Source organism: Solanum stenotomum, chromosome 2, assembly GCF_019186545.1.
Source record: "Solanum stenotomum isolate F172 chromosome 2, ASM1918654v1, whole genome shotgun sequence".
Taxonomy (NCBI): domain Eukaryota; kingdom Viridiplantae; phylum Streptophyta; class Magnoliopsida; order Solanales; family Solanaceae; genus Solanum; species Solanum stenotomum.
Window position 1 is genome coordinate 58,009,771 of NC_064283.1, and position 15,454 is coordinate 58,025,224.

General features: G+C 37.2%; 1 protein-coding gene across 1 annotated transcript in view; it reads right to left on the minus strand.

Annotated features, from left to right (window-relative positions):
- Positions 1–169: 169 nt before the first annotated feature.
- The window catches only part of LOC125856874 (insulin-degrading enzyme-like 1, peroxisomal), a 30,038-nt gene continuing 14,753 nt past the window's right edge, over positions 170–15,454 (minus strand). The window contains exons 14-26 of the mRNA XM_049536523.1: positions 14,244–14,347; positions 14,028–14,130; positions 13,819–13,914; positions 13,298–13,487; positions 13,043–13,104; positions 12,403–12,507; positions 10,648–10,849; positions 10,364–10,572; positions 2,835–2,959; positions 2,679–2,730; positions 2,505–2,591; positions 1,422–1,544; positions 170–772 (exon numbers count right to left, since the gene is read on the minus strand). Coding sequence (XP_049392480.1) covers positions 521–772; positions 1,422–1,544; positions 2,505–2,591; positions 2,679–2,730; positions 2,835–2,959; positions 10,364–10,572; positions 10,648–10,849; positions 12,403–12,507; positions 13,043–13,104; positions 13,298–13,487; positions 13,819–13,914; positions 14,028–14,130; positions 14,244–14,347 — 1,710 coding nt within the window. The 3' untranslated portion in view covers positions 170–520. The remainder of the gene's footprint in view (positions 773–1,421; positions 1,545–2,504; positions 2,592–2,678; positions 2,731–2,834; positions 2,960–10,363; positions 10,573–10,647; positions 10,850–12,402; positions 12,508–13,042; positions 13,105–13,297; positions 13,488–13,818; positions 13,915–14,027; positions 14,131–14,243; positions 14,348–15,454) is intronic.

Genomic DNA, 15,454 nt, shown 5'->3' on the forward strand with positions numbered 1-15,454 from the left:
AACTGTAGTGCTCGAACCAGCATGTACACTTCCGACTAATTCTATGAGGCACCTACTACCTCCCATCAACACAAATACCAAATAATTCTATCCATTAAAATTTGGACATATAGAAAAAGATCACCTGATAAGTTTGCCTAATACACTAGTAACATCAAGAAGATTTAAGTAACAAAAAAACACTGAAGTATATTGTAGTTTATTCATCCCATCAAATCAATGAATGAATAATTTCCCTTTCAGGTTTCATTCATGTCACTTCTTGTCTTCTGATCAATTATATTCAGCAATCAAAACAGAAATTAATGTCAGTCTACATTTACTTCTCCAAATCTCTAAGCAGTCCATCATCAAATCAGTTGAGCAATTCAACTCACATGCCTACCACAAGCCCTCGTACAACTGACAAATTGACACAACTGAATACGAGAGAGGTAATTTGCAGATCAACTGCTTCAGTAATGGACTCGCCAACATATCAACTGTATCGGGGAGCTTCTTGAGCAGCTATGCTTACCTCTTACAATCTCACATGACCAAAGCCTCCTTTGAATGAACTATAAAGAGGCCGAGATCGTCTAAAGCTAAATATTTCTTCTATCTGAACTGCATTTGGTTCCATCTGCTCATTCTTATGTGCTTGGAATTGAGAAGAATGTGAGCTTCCATAGACTCTGACACTCAAGGCCTTCTTCTGAGGAACACCAACTTTAATATATTCATCGAAGAAATCAGTCAGCTCCTTTTGAGTCAGTTGCTTTAGCGCGTCAATCTGTTTCATCAATATCATTGACAACTGATTAGATACATTGTTCCCCTACGATTGTGGAAACATTTTGAATTTCTTTCAGCAGTCATGAAATACCAGACTGACAATGAAAAGGACAGTAAGATAGGCTGCTGAACGGACACAAGCCACAGACTGATCCATACTTAAATTACTGTAAGTGAGACATCAATTAACGTAATGAATTATAGGTTTTCTACGTGAGCCACTAACTACAGTAAAAAATGAGGACTCAAAATGCATACATTTCTAGAATAAAAAAACAAAGATTATTCCGAAATAACAATTGCACTAATACATTTTGATCTACTTTGATATGCTTTTCCTTGAGCCGAGAGTCTATCGGAAACAACCTCGATACCTCCCAAGGTAGGGGTAAGGTTTGTATACACTGTACCCTCCCCAAACCCCACTTGTGGAATTACACTGGAAATGTTATTATGTGGTCAAAAAGGTTAAAACCTACATAAGAATTCTACATAGAAGGGTGATATCATATATTTGACCTATTCCTTTTACAGCAGTTCAGTTTCACTTTGTGCAAAAATAAAACATAAAGAAGTAGAGTCATTAACTCTGACAAATGCTCATGAAATGAAAGTGATTCTTTACATGAGTGTAACAATTTTCATACCTCACGGTCTCGTCTATCAAACTTGAGGGTCCCATCTGAGATCTCCCTCCAGTAAAATCGAGATTCCTCGCGTAAATTCTTGTGTTTCTCAAGCTTCATATCAATAAGTGCATTGACATTATTCTGTGTCATAAACGGACAAAAGTTAAGAGACAAGAAAGCTATACTGGAAAGTTATCAAAGTATAAAGACAGATAACAGTAACCCACCATGTATTGCAAACACAAAAACTTTGACAAAACCTACATCCTATTGATTAATAAACAACAGTAGCTAGCTAGGTATACAATCCGGAGTGCTTTATTAAAGAGTGGGTGGGGGACCATCAACGATGAAGTTTTTGACGAAATAAAATTATGATAGTGTATGCAATTATGCTGAGTCAAAACATGGAACCACGTGGAAGTCAAAGGCTCCTAAAAAGGTGGCGCCCTCTGATTATGTGAACTAGGAGTGCTATACTCATGCCCACAATCTGAGGAGGAGCTAGTTGATGTTTTTGTACGGCAAATAGAGAGGACATGGACTATTTACTGCACAGCAGCTGTCTGAGAAATCGTCCATGAGGAAGCACAGGCTAATTTTTGGTAAAGAGGAAGCACAGGCAAGTTTGAGATTGCGAAGGTTCCAACGGAAAAAAGAGCCATTGGAAGTCTCGCCTGGATGCATCTTTTGGCTGATTTGTAGGGAACAAACAGAAACTCTTTGAAGGGATTTAAAACTCCGTTCTGAAGATTTCCTTCTCAAACAAGAAAAAAGTGCAAAACATAATACTCCATTTTGGAGAGCAAGAGCTCCTTTTAGTTCTATTCCATATTATATACAGTTGAATGTATTTTTTAAGGGTTGATAAAAATCCACATAGTACGTTATACCATCTTTGTGCTATGTCAATGGTTATTTTTCCCTTCCGCCAGTGATAATAATTTGAGTTATCAAAAGTACATAATAATAATCCATTACGGGCTGATAAGAAATGAAGATGTCAACTTACTGGACCTTCTTGACAATACTGAGACTAATTCAGTTGCTACAGGTTACCTTCATCGCTAGAAAAAGAAGCAGAAGTGTTACTAAGCGCACCTTGAATTCATCACTAGTCATCTCATAAAGCTTGCTTTCGAACATCTTCATAAATAACTCCACTCTTGAGTCAATGTATTTGGGATCCTGCCAAACTCAACCAGTAGATTTGTCATAATCTATAAATGCCCAATCTTATTTCCTTCCAAAGTACCTATAATAAAAAATCCTTACCTTTGCAGTTGACTGAACGATAAACTGCACCCCGTGAACACCAGAGTCGCTCCTAGAAAGAGAATATTAGTCCACTTGAGGTGAAAACAAAAACTTTTTAAGGATGAATAGCCAACAACTTGCCGAACAGTGTTCAGTAAAAGACACACTACATACCTCTGCATGAGCACAGTGATATAACCAAGTTGCTCGACTGATCTAAGCTGGTGGAAGGCTGGTTGCTTTGCTATGAGAGCAAAAAGCTGAAGTTTGACATTCAGCATAAAATCATCCTGATGCACCTGGAAACTCAAGCAAATATGTTAGAGAAGCAAAGAACCAGGAAAAGATTGATGACACAATTCATTACAAAAGCATTAGACAGGTTTCTTTTCCATTTAGAAAAGAATAATCATATGTCAAAAGATCTTGAAGATGATTGGTAAAATCTTTACTGGCATATCTGTAGTCAAGGTTCTCGTTCCAATAAATGAGAAAAACAAAATCATCCATGACCAGTAATAAAGCTCTGAAAGACATCCAATATTTAAAGAAATATCTTCTCGAGATTAAAGCAGTAATTTGTTACAGATAACTATGATCATTAAAAAGTTGAGTAAAGTTATAGAACTAGAAGATCTAGGACTCTCACTACTCATGACAGCAGCACAAACGGAATTTACAGGTCATGGAAAAGAAATTGATTATTCAAATTACGCTAAGCCTTAAAACAAGCACTTCAATCCATTCACAGGATCAGGCACTATTTGATTAGAAGTTCATGATCAAATTCAAAAAGGCTCTCAGGAAAACTGCCATCGCGATAGGCATATTATTCTCACAAGATTGACTTATAAGGTAGCCTTAGTTAGAATGATTCTCCATAAAGGAATTTTTCCAGAAGGAAGAAAGAATTAAGAAACATGAGATGATAGCAAGGCAGCAGATTTCAAAATCAAGGAGACCTACATGTTGAAAAATGGAAAGACCCCTCAATGGAGATCAATATTCAAGAATGTGGGAAAATTACATGACTCTAGAAGAACCATCTAATTCAGAAATAAAAGGTAATATGGGTACTCTATGGGATACCCGCTACAAAGAAGAGTCAACACCAAAGTTGAGGAGTTGCCAATTCCAACTTGATATGTCATTACTACAAAGTACAAACGAATAAATACTACTCCCTTTATCCTAGAAAGAAATACGCCTTTCCATATTTAGAAATAATTTAGCTTTAAACTTTCCATTTTACCCTTAATGAGATGATTTATGGCCACATAAATTTTTATTGCTTGTTCTAAACGATAAGTTTCAAAATTCTTAAATTAATCTGGAGAACTAAGCTGCCACCTAAAGTTATTCTAAAAGATTCTTGCTTGACACAGGATAACCTCATAAGGAGGAAATTCCAAATAGTTAAACAGATGCTACATGAGCTTATGCAACTCAAAATCTATCAATCACCTGTTTCCTCATTGCACAGTTGCAACAGACCTATGGAACATGCTCTTCTCACTTTTTGGACTCACTTGGGCCATGCCAAGCTCATTGAGAGAGGCTTTTGTGTGTTGGAGTTCTTGGAAAGTTGGGAAGTTCATCAAGCAGATCTGGTCTTTAAACCCAACCAAAAAGAGTAATCAATAAACTTGCTTTAAGGGTAGGGATGAGAATTGGGGTGCCATGAAAACATCTTTTGTTCCTCTCTCTCCACATGGACATTGTGCATATGAGGAACAACCTCTTGTTTCTGCCCTCCTTTTGGTTCATTCATCCATGAGGTTCCCATCTGTATAGAACTTTATGTGTGAAATTAATGTCGCGTAGCTTTTCACGTGGAGAGAGAAACACTCTCAAGCACGATTCCCAAGCTATGCACTAGATCCAAAACCAACATCCATTTTCCAGTGGTCCTTCTGATCACCGGGAACCTCCACCCTCAACTTCCCTCCTTTTCTTTCCTTAAACCCTCCTCCGATCAATGGAGGACTGTATTTACTTTGCAGTAGGTTTTAAATCCTTCGATCTCGAGAGAATCAAGGGAACGACGGGCGACTAGTACGAATGGACTAAGAGGAGTAAAAGAAACGTTACTAGAACTTCTTTCAACAAGGAATCAATGATCTGGATCACTCAGGTCATGCGGGAAGCTTCAAGGACGAAAGGAAATGTGGTGAAGAGATGGAGGAGACTAGAACCTCTATCAGAAATATATTGTGCTAGGAATTTCAACAAATATGGCAGATATCTGAGTCTGATAAACATAAGGGGAAGAAGGAAGTCTGTTATCATAATCCCGAAGTTGACTTTGAACTCAGGATGGGAAAACATAGCAGACAAAATGGGGAGATTCCTTTCTAGTCATAGAAAGGAGGTGGAAAGTACAAAGCAGAGGTTGGTAGACAATAATTTCTCCTTTGCAGAGGCAGTGAGGAGCATTAAATGGACTAATAGAAAAGGAGACGGAGTTAATGCCCAAGCAACATTAATGAAGGAAGAGGGAATCATTTGCATTAATGAATCTTCAAACACCCACAATGAAGTTCTGCAGAGAAGACTAGTTGGAGATTTTGAAGGAAAGAATAATGTACTGCCAAACCTAGCAGAAGTGAGAAGCTGGGCAAACAAGTTTTGGAGACAAAGCCATGGACTAAACATTTATGAGATGGGAGCTGGAAAATTCTTATTTGAGTTTGCGATGAAAACCACGGCAGAACAAGTGATTGCAGGTGAGTGGATTTGGAACAACTCGAGGGTCCGGTTAGAGTGGTGGTCCCCAACTTTAGCGGCCACAAATATGGAGAATAAATCAACATCGACCTGGACCAAGATTGTAGGCCTTACCCTACATCTCTGGTCAGAGACTGTTTTCAAGGCCATCGGAGATCTCTGTGGAGGTTGAATTGAAACTGAAGAAGAGACACAACTACGGAATCATCTCAAATGGGCTCGAATCAAAGTGAAAGGCGATGGGTCAAGGATCCCGAAGGAGGTGACCATTATCAATGCTGGAATCTCCTTTTCCATGCAACTGTGGACAGAAATTCTGGCGAAGTTCACCATCGTAGAAGAGGGAAAGGGGAAACCCATTACCCAGCAGTTATCGAGGATTTATCCAGAGGATAAAAGAGGGGAAAGTTGTGGTGTCAGCAGGAGACCACGTGGGGAGCTGTTAAAAAAGAATTCTGGTGGACCCACTTTGAATTCAAAAAAATTGGGCCAGGAGCCCTCAAACGCAGGCCCAATAGGTCAAAAGCATCCAGACATTACAAATCCTCTTGTGAGTTCAAAAAGGCCCATGAACTTTAATGAACCCTCGCGTGACAATCACATGGCAGAAAAAAAAGACCTGGCAACTAAATTTCTGGAAGCCTTCAGGAACTGGGAAACAAACACAGCGAAAGAATCAAGCATGGTGAAGCAAGTCGATGGGGGAGAGAATTTTATCTTGCATCCAAACAGAATTGGTGATGATGAGTACACAACAAACTTCTTATGAAAAAGGAGGAGGGGAGACAAACGATACACAATCAACAGAACAAGACATGCAACTTCAACATATTCACGATGCAGAACCAGTCAACATTCAGCTTCCAAATTCCCAAGAAGATTGCGAAACAGAAGCTTCAAATTGGGTAAATTCTCATATCCTAGATTTGAGCAACACATATGGGGTGGCTTTCGAAGGATTCGAAAGAGAAACCATAGCTTTGTTGATGAAGATTAATGAGAGGAAAGCACAGCTTGATAAGAAGGGGAAGGGCAAGGCAGTCATTACTCCAAAAAGAAGAGGTATTGGAAAGAATGAACTGAAAAACTTAAAATCCAACCTAAATGAAGAGGTGGAAGGAAGCAGAAGTAGAGGGAGGAATCTAAGTCTAACTTATAATTGAAAGTAAACTTGATTACCTGGAGCGTCAGGGGGCTGAACAATCAGAGTAAGAGAACTATGGTGAAGAGTCTAATGAAAAAGTGGAAGGCAGATGTTTATTGTTTACAGGAAACAAAGATTAGCAAGGATTTAGAAGTAATGGCCAAACAACTATGGTCATGCAGGTGGATGAAATGCGGATACTTGGAAGCTGAAGGCAGTTGTGGGGGGATCCTGTTGCTGTGGGATAGTAGAATCTGGAGTGGGATTCTTGTACTCGATGGAATGGGAAGAAAAATTCAAAAACATCAGGCAAAAGTTACTACCTAGAGTGCTATCTGAACACTGTCCTATCTTGTTAGAAAGTGGTAACTGGGAGCAGAAAAGGTCAAATTTTAAGTTTGAGAATTGGTGGCTTAAGGTGGAGGGTTTCACCAACTTGATTCAGAGCTGGTGGAATGAATTTCTAGTGGAAGGTTTCCCTGATTACAAATTGAATATAAAACTAAGAATGCTAAAGCAGAAACTTAAGGAGTGGGCAAGTCAAATTTTGGGGAGCTTACTAGTAAGAAAAATAGCTTACTGTAGGAACTGGCAGAAATTGATTTGATACAAGAAACCAGGGAATTGACTGAAGATGAAGTGATAATAAGAGCCACCATAGTAGTGGAGCTGGAAGAATTGGCAAAAAATGAAGAACTGAAATGGAGACAAAAATCAAGGGTTTTATGGCTGAAACAAGGAGATAATAACACAAGGTTCTTTCAGAGAATGGCAACAGCACACAGAAGGATCAACACTATTGATAGATTGATAGACAGAGGAGAGGTTGTAGAAGACCATGTAGAGATCAGGAACACCGTGATTAACTTCTACAAAGAACTCTACACTGAATCTGAGAAGTGGAGACCCAGTTTTGATTTTATGGAATGTCCAACTATTTCTCAGGAAGAAATTGATTGGATGCAAAGACCATTTACTGAATCTGAGGTCTTGCAATGCCTACAACTTTGTGATGGAGATAAAACTCTAGGTCCAGATGGCTACACAATGAGTTTATTTAAATCTTGTTGGGGAATTGTAAAAGAGGATCTGATGCTGACAATTCAAAATTTCCATCAAAATAAATTTTTGAAAAGTCTTTCAATGCCACCTTCCTAGCACTGATTCCTAAAAAACCTGGAGCATAAGAATTGAAAGATTTCAAGCCTATTAGCTTGATAGCACTGAGAGGTTGAAGACAGTAATGGGGAAGCTGGTTGATGTACACCAAATGGCCTTTCTGAAAGGAAGGCAAATCATGGATGCTGCACTAATTGCTAAAGAGTTGGTAGACTCCAGAGTTAAAAAATTCCTGGAATTTTATGTAAGTTGGACATAGAGAAGGCCTATGATCATGTTAATTGGTCTTTTCTGCTGAAGGTTTTAAAGGACATGGGATTTGGGAGGAAATGGCTCAATTGGATCCACTGTTAAATTCTCCCCGATCATAAATGGAAACTCTGAAGGTTTTTTCCAATCACAAAGAAGTTTGAGACAAGGTGACCCTCTGTCACCTTTTCTTTTCTTGCTAGTCATGGAAGGCCTAAATCACTTGATCAGAAAAGCAAATGTTAATGGATGGATTAAAGGTTTTAAGGCTCACACTCAGGGGAATAGGGACAATGAGGTGGGGATTACTCATCTACTATATGCAGATGATACTTTAGTTTTTTGCGAGGCTGAGGTGATACAAATTAGACACATTAGAGCAATCCTTACCATCTTTGATGGTATATCTGGTCTGCATGTAAATTGGCAAAAAAGTTTTCTTTACCCTGTGAACCAAGTGGATAATATGGAGTTGCTAGCTAGAAATCTTGGCTGCCAAATAGCAACCCTACCTACACGGTATCTGGGCATGCCTTTAGGAGCACAAAATAAGGAGATAGTTGTGTGGAGTAAAGTTTTGGAGAGATGTAACAAAAAGCTTGCTAGGTGGAAGAGTCAATACCTCTCCCTAGGAGGTAGGTTGACTCTAGTTAAATCAGTTTTTGATGCCCTTCCTTCATATATGATGAGCCTATTTCCTATTCCAAAGAACACTGTGAAAAAGATCAATCAACTTAGAAGGTCTTTCCTATGGAATGGAAATAAAGAGCACAAAATTTACCATCTAGTTAAGTGGGATACTCTTACTCTTAGCAGAAAAAAAGGGGGGTTGGGAATAAAAAAGCTCAATCTTCAGAACAATTGTCTCCTTCAAAAATGGTTGTGGAGATTTTGCATCGAAGATCAGTCACTCTGGAAAAGAGTCATCACAATGAAGTATGGACTACAAAGCCATTGGATTACTGAGGAGGCTCTTGGAACTTTTGGATGCAGTGTGTGGAAGACTATTAGAAGATTATGGCCCCAATTCAAAGGCAACATCTCACTAAAAGTGGGAAATGGTAGGAAAATTGATTTTTGGAATGAACATTGGATTGGGGATGAAAGCCTGCAATCACTCTTTCCAGACCTGTTTATGCTCACCACTCAAAAAAAGGCCACAATCTCACAACTATGGAGCCCTCAGGGTTGGAATCTCATATTCAAGAGAGCTTTCAATGATTGGGAAATCGAGAGGGTCATTAATCTGTTTCAGATCCTCAATGCCTTCCCAGGCACCTCCACTGAACCTGATAAGCCTAATTGGAGATGGCAAAGCAAAGGTGTGTTTACAGACTTTGTTACTGTAGATACAATATTGGCCAAACACAGATCAAAAACTGGCCACGGAAGTTAATATGGAAGATAAAATACCCTTGAAGATCTCATGTTTTGCTTGGTTAGTGTGCAAAAGGGCCTGCTTAACACATGAAGTGCTTCAAAAGAAAGGCAGACAAATATACTCAAGATGCTTTATGTGTGATCAAGATGCAGAAGTTAATAGTCACTTATTCCTTCATTCCAAAGTAGCTACAAGCTTATGGAACATGTTTCTTGGTCTTCTTGGTGTATGTTGGGTAATTCCAAAGTCCACTAAGGATTTGCTCTACAGCTGGAAGGAGATAGGAAGAACGGAGTCTAATGAAGATTGGTGGGAGGTAATCCCAGCCTGCATCTGGTGGTCCCTATGGAAAGAAAGGAATGGAAAATGCTTTGAGGATAAGAGGAACAACATCCAGAAAATTAGAATGAATTGACTTAGTCTTTTGTACTTTTGGTGTAAACAAGATATGATGGGGGATATAGAACTTTATGCAGACTTTATAGGTAATTTGTAATCTCCCATAGGGTAGTTTGATATGCTCTGATGAGATTGTAAGTGACCTATGCTCATCATTTATTTGATGGTGAGCCTTTTGTGAATACACAGTAACTTTATGTGTGCTTTGTAACGAACCATATTTTGTAGTCTCCCATTTTTTGGTATTACTTCCTTCTTATATAATGGAAATTTCCAGATTGATGAAATTATTTACCTTATCAGAAGTGGCAAGAAGGAAGTAACAGGAATTGCAACATAACAAAGCAGAACCACGAATGAGGGGACTAGAGCAAATTAAGTATTGACAGAAATCCATATAAAATGAAGCACTCTACAAGTTCTGCTGGTGCTAAATAGTTGCAAGGCAAGGGTTTTGGCTTGGGGTATCCAGCACCTACTTTTGGTTTTGGATGAGGTTTCATCCAATAAAATGGAAAACTTTTTCTTCTAGGCACATATTAATTTTGTGCAAGTATTGGACCTCCAAGGAACTCATTTGAGATAACCTTTTTACCAATTTTTTCTATGAAAAAAACAAGAGAAGAAGAAGAAGAGAGAAACTTGCTGTCAACTCCATGCACATTCCATCAACTTAAGATTTACCTGAATATAATGAACAAGAGCTGAATTTTCATCGTTTGGATTTAGGCCCTCTGCAGCATAGAAGTAATTTACACCTCTTTCAAGATTAACCACTCTGTTTGTCAGATGCTGAGATGCAAATAGAGGCTTTGATATTGGCTGCGGACCCTTGAAGAACACATCTTCAATAAGCTGTATCATGGACTCTGCTTCAGCTTGTTCAACATTTCCTGAGAAAGGCAGTGAATTTCACAAGTTAATAGATGTAAAATTAAACAACTTAAATGGCCGTTGAGAAAAGTTACCTGCTACATAGCACTCCATAAAGGACCTTGCCAGCAAAAGCGGATAGAACTTAACCAGATCATCAACTTTAAGATGTGGAAGGACTTCAAGTTCTTCATTCCAAGGCCATGTGTTGTCTTTTAGCAGTAATGAGCAGTAATACATAACCTGCTGATATGGCTGTTGGAACTTGAAATTCTGATATTGCTTTGTCACCAATTCCTATTAACAAAAGGAGATCAACAAGAAAAGAGTGGTGGTTATGCTCTTGATTAGAAAATAGAAATAGATTAAAAAGGAGGAAATAAAGAGAAATATCAGTAAAATTCATGAGTTAACAATGGACCACGAAATATAAAAATCTAAGAAGGCTGGCCAACATCGTAACAGAAAACCAACATTGCAGGTAATGGTGACACATACTTCTCACATCCAGATGACCAAGAGTAAATTCTAACAAAAAGGACCCAAATAAAAATTTTTAAAAAGTGACTTGTGTAATATCCTATTTGTTTTGTTTGAATTACACTGAACGACAAAATCATTAGAAGAACTGAAGGAACAAAAGAAGGAAAATAATGGAGTTACCTAGAGAAATTTGTATGTTACTCCTTCAATCCCAATAAAAATGACCTACTTCACTTTTTTGGTTCATCCAGGGAAAACTGAACTACTCCAAAAAAATAGTAAAATTGTCTCTTTGTATCCAAATAAATATAATTTATTTTATTTCAAGCTTTGAGGTGACATCTTTTTTACAAATTGCTCAATCTTTTTAAAAACTATTATTTTAAAAAATTGTCTAGCAAGTTCAAAATAATAGTTTATTCAAACTTAACAGGTCAAAAGTACATCATTATTTTGAGACAGAGAGGTCTTAAAAATCAATGGAGAATACCATAAGGATGGGATTCAAATATTTAATGAGACTCCTTATCTTTAGGAACTCTTTTTAATTATGCAGCTGATTTCTTATACTCCTATGGGTCCATTTTGGCAATCTGACTTTAATTTAATTGTGCTAGTCTGCTAGAATTGTATATGTATGTGTCTGTATGCATTAGTGCGTACATGGAACAAGGATATTTACAAGTCCACACAGTAGAACTCCACTACTTACAGGTGTTATGTCCTTTGTAACCTCATAAGAACATATTAAGCAACAGGAAAGAAGCAACTGATCTTTCTACACAACATTCTTGTATGAGGTGACTGAAAAACTTGAGTATGACACATCAAGAATAAATAATCATGAATCATTCATAAGAAGATGGTACAGTGAAGACAACTGCAAACTAAAGCTAGAGGTAGCTGGCAGACATGTTGATGCACACAATAGTATCTAAAAGCAGAATAGATAGATGCAAATAAACCAATAGATGTGACAGCAAACTTGCTCTTCAAAACACCAAATGAAGCGATAAGTGCCTGATGCAACTCTAACAATGCTTTGACAAAAGGGGAAAAAGAGTGAAATTGGGAACTTAAAATGAAGAACTTAGATATTGATTGCATGAGGAATTGGTTCAGAAATTTTATCTGTGAACTTTAAAAACATTGTTGAGAATATGAATCTCAGAATTTTCTTATAGTTATCTGCTAAGTTATCGTTGTTCATCTGGCCAAGACTATGGCATAATAGGACCATTATTTTAAAGCCAATTGCCAAAGAGTAACCTTTTTGCCTCAATGAGATGCATATAGAGTATGATGCATTCTTGGAGAGCCTAAATAGTTGATGTGTCGATAAGCAGCAAAAAATTGCTGGTGCTCACCTTGATCACAGAGAATCTGTCTGGTTTTACTTCAAATTTCGCAATTTTTTCAACAACTGCTTCCAGTAAGACTCTCAACTTGTCACTATATCCAACCAATGTCAACTGCAGAAAAGAGAGGAAGAACAGGGGAATAAATGAAGGAAAAATGCATAGTCGTTTTCAGGTAAGAGCAGAAAATGCAAGAAACTTAACAGCCATTGAAGTAGCAATATCAATTCACTTCAAGAAGACGGGATGAAGCAGCTAGTTCATCCTTAAATGACATCAAAAGATTAAATAGCTTTGAGCCAGCTAAAAGAAGCCTAACAATGTTAAAATTAACATTAGGACTTGGTATTCAGTACAGACAAGAACCTAAAATCCTTCAATGTTAGATCTGGGATTAACTCCCCTACCATATGACATATCAGCACTTTAAAGCTAAAACCTTAGAGAAACATGGTGCCCAAATACTAATACTGTGGTTTAATGGATGTAGCGACTATTTCATTAAACAAATATGGGTTTAATGGATGTAGCGAGTATTTCGTAGTGCATGGAAGAACTAAACTTGAAAAAAAGAAAAAGGTTACACACCCACAAATAAATAAATCTCTTCAAAAGTTTCTATGATAGAGATAGGAAACAAGATGATCACCTGAAAACCACTGTTTGTTTTGCTTATATCATAATAAAGACCAGCAACTTGTGCATTATAAGCTGAAAGATGCAAAGGAAGAGATTTTGAAGAAGTGTTATATCTTGCAGAGAAAAACAAAAGCAATTGCTAAGAATATATTGGAAGTGTGAAGAAGTTAATGAATAATAATATTAACATTAAGAAGTTAAGTCCAGAGTTATTGTAGAACAGTTGCCCGGCAGTGCATAACTAGTCAATATCTTGCAGACGTACCATATTCATTCAAGTAATCCATCAATAGACGTGTAAATATCTCAGTAAGAACCTCAGCTTCTGGAGAATGTCCACCATATGGGCAACTAAAATCGATCATAACATAGGCTTTTGGAGATGAAAATGCTGTATCGGGCTTATACCATAACCTTGAATAAGGTGACTTCCGCAGCAGTATGGGAACTTTTGTCTGCTCGACAAATTATATATAAGAAAAACCAAGACCATCAGAACTATACTCCCTCAATTCTACTATTTATGACGATGTTTAAATGTGTATACAGTTTAAAGGAGAAAGAAAGACTTTTGGCTCCTACCACAAGTGTCATTAAAATTTAAAATGGTTTAACTGTGCCATGATATATAGCTAAAAGAAAATGCCATTAGGAGCAAAATGGGATGTTTAAAATTGAAGAGTTACCAAATATAAAAGGTATCATTCTTTTTGGAAGAGACTCAAAAGGAAATAGTTTCATATAAAATGGAACAGACGAAGTAATAAATAAGTTCAACATTAGCACCTTCTCAAAGACAGGCTTAAGTGATAAATCAGTTGGTATGAACACATTGGGAGCAGGGAGATGCAGCTCTTCACTGGGAGCATGCTCCATCCAGTGCTGCAAAAGTAATTGTTATGTCAGCAAATGTTTAAAAAGGCGACTATTTTGGTCTCTGCAATTAGAATATAACAAATGAATACTAATTTAATGAGAGAGTGCTGCCATCAAACCTTGATACTGTCACCACCAACTTTCTCCATAGAATATGCTGTTCCATACCATGGCTCAGTCATGCTAGTATTACCCTCAAACTCTGTCGACTCCCAGAAGATTCTGTTCAGAACAAAATTTCATTGAGGTCTTTTAATACTTTAATACTTAAAAGATTTCCCACAAAAAACTGGGGTATACTTGGAACTTGTATTTTATATTAGAGCAAAGCTAACCTGACATTGTCTGGGTTGAGTTCATTCAAGAATGACTGAATGACGCTAGGATTAAACTTTGAAGGCAAAGAGGATGCCACCAACCAATCTTCTGGAGGATAGTGCTAAGAAGTAACATCACAATTATCAGGTTGTTCAGGTATTAACTTTTTAATGTCAATATTCTACGAAAAGTTCACAAGTCGAAACCGAAAAACTTAACAACCATATTCTACTGTTATCCAGGTATATATTTGTGCATATAGATGACATGTATGATGTATATATAGTTTCTTTAACTTCAATGATAATTCATAATGAAAACTGAAACTTATTGAATTGATTGGGCAAGATCACCTTCTGTTGCTCATAAGTTCATGAAACGCAAAAATTAGAGCAGAACTCATTTAAGTTCAAGTTGAAACTGTGAGAAATATAAAAGAATATTATTGAATTGTTGTCTCTACATTATTACAGAGAGACCCTATTTATAGACACTACAATAGACACTTTCCAACTAGGACACTACAATACAATCCTTTTCTAAGTAGGACATTATATACTATTCCTATTATTATTCCTATTTCTATTCTAAGTAGGATTGTTTATACCTATTACTATTCTAACACTCCCCCTCAAGCTAGTGCATACAAATCATATGTATCTAGCTTGTTACAAATATAATTAATACGAGGACCGATGAGGAGCTTGGAGAGATATGTGCAAGTTGATCACTCTACTTCACAAAATTGACAATCAATCTCAATGTGCTTAGTCTTCTCATGAAATACTGGATTTGATGCATAATGTCGGCCAATATCAATATGCTTAGTCTTCTCATGAAATACTGGATTTGATGCATGATGTCAGTCAATCTCAATGTGATTGGTCTTCTCATGAAATACTGAATTTGATGCATAATGTCAATAAAACACAGAGTGATAAAATTACAGTTTTGACCTTCCCAAACCAAGTTTGCAAAGACTATTTCAAACTATAGAGTGACTTATGTAATCGACATACAAGGTTACTAAACTCCCACTGAGCAACAAAATTAGGTGGTTGCTCCATATAGAATTCTTCACAATGCAGCGGTCGTCGAAAAGTGCTCAAAATCTAGTATAAAGTATATGGATCATGTTGGAATCAATAGATGAGTCGATATTAAACAAGAAAGTCACCGAAAAATTGGTCGGAACATGCTCATATGCCGGAGTACTAGATTTGATGGC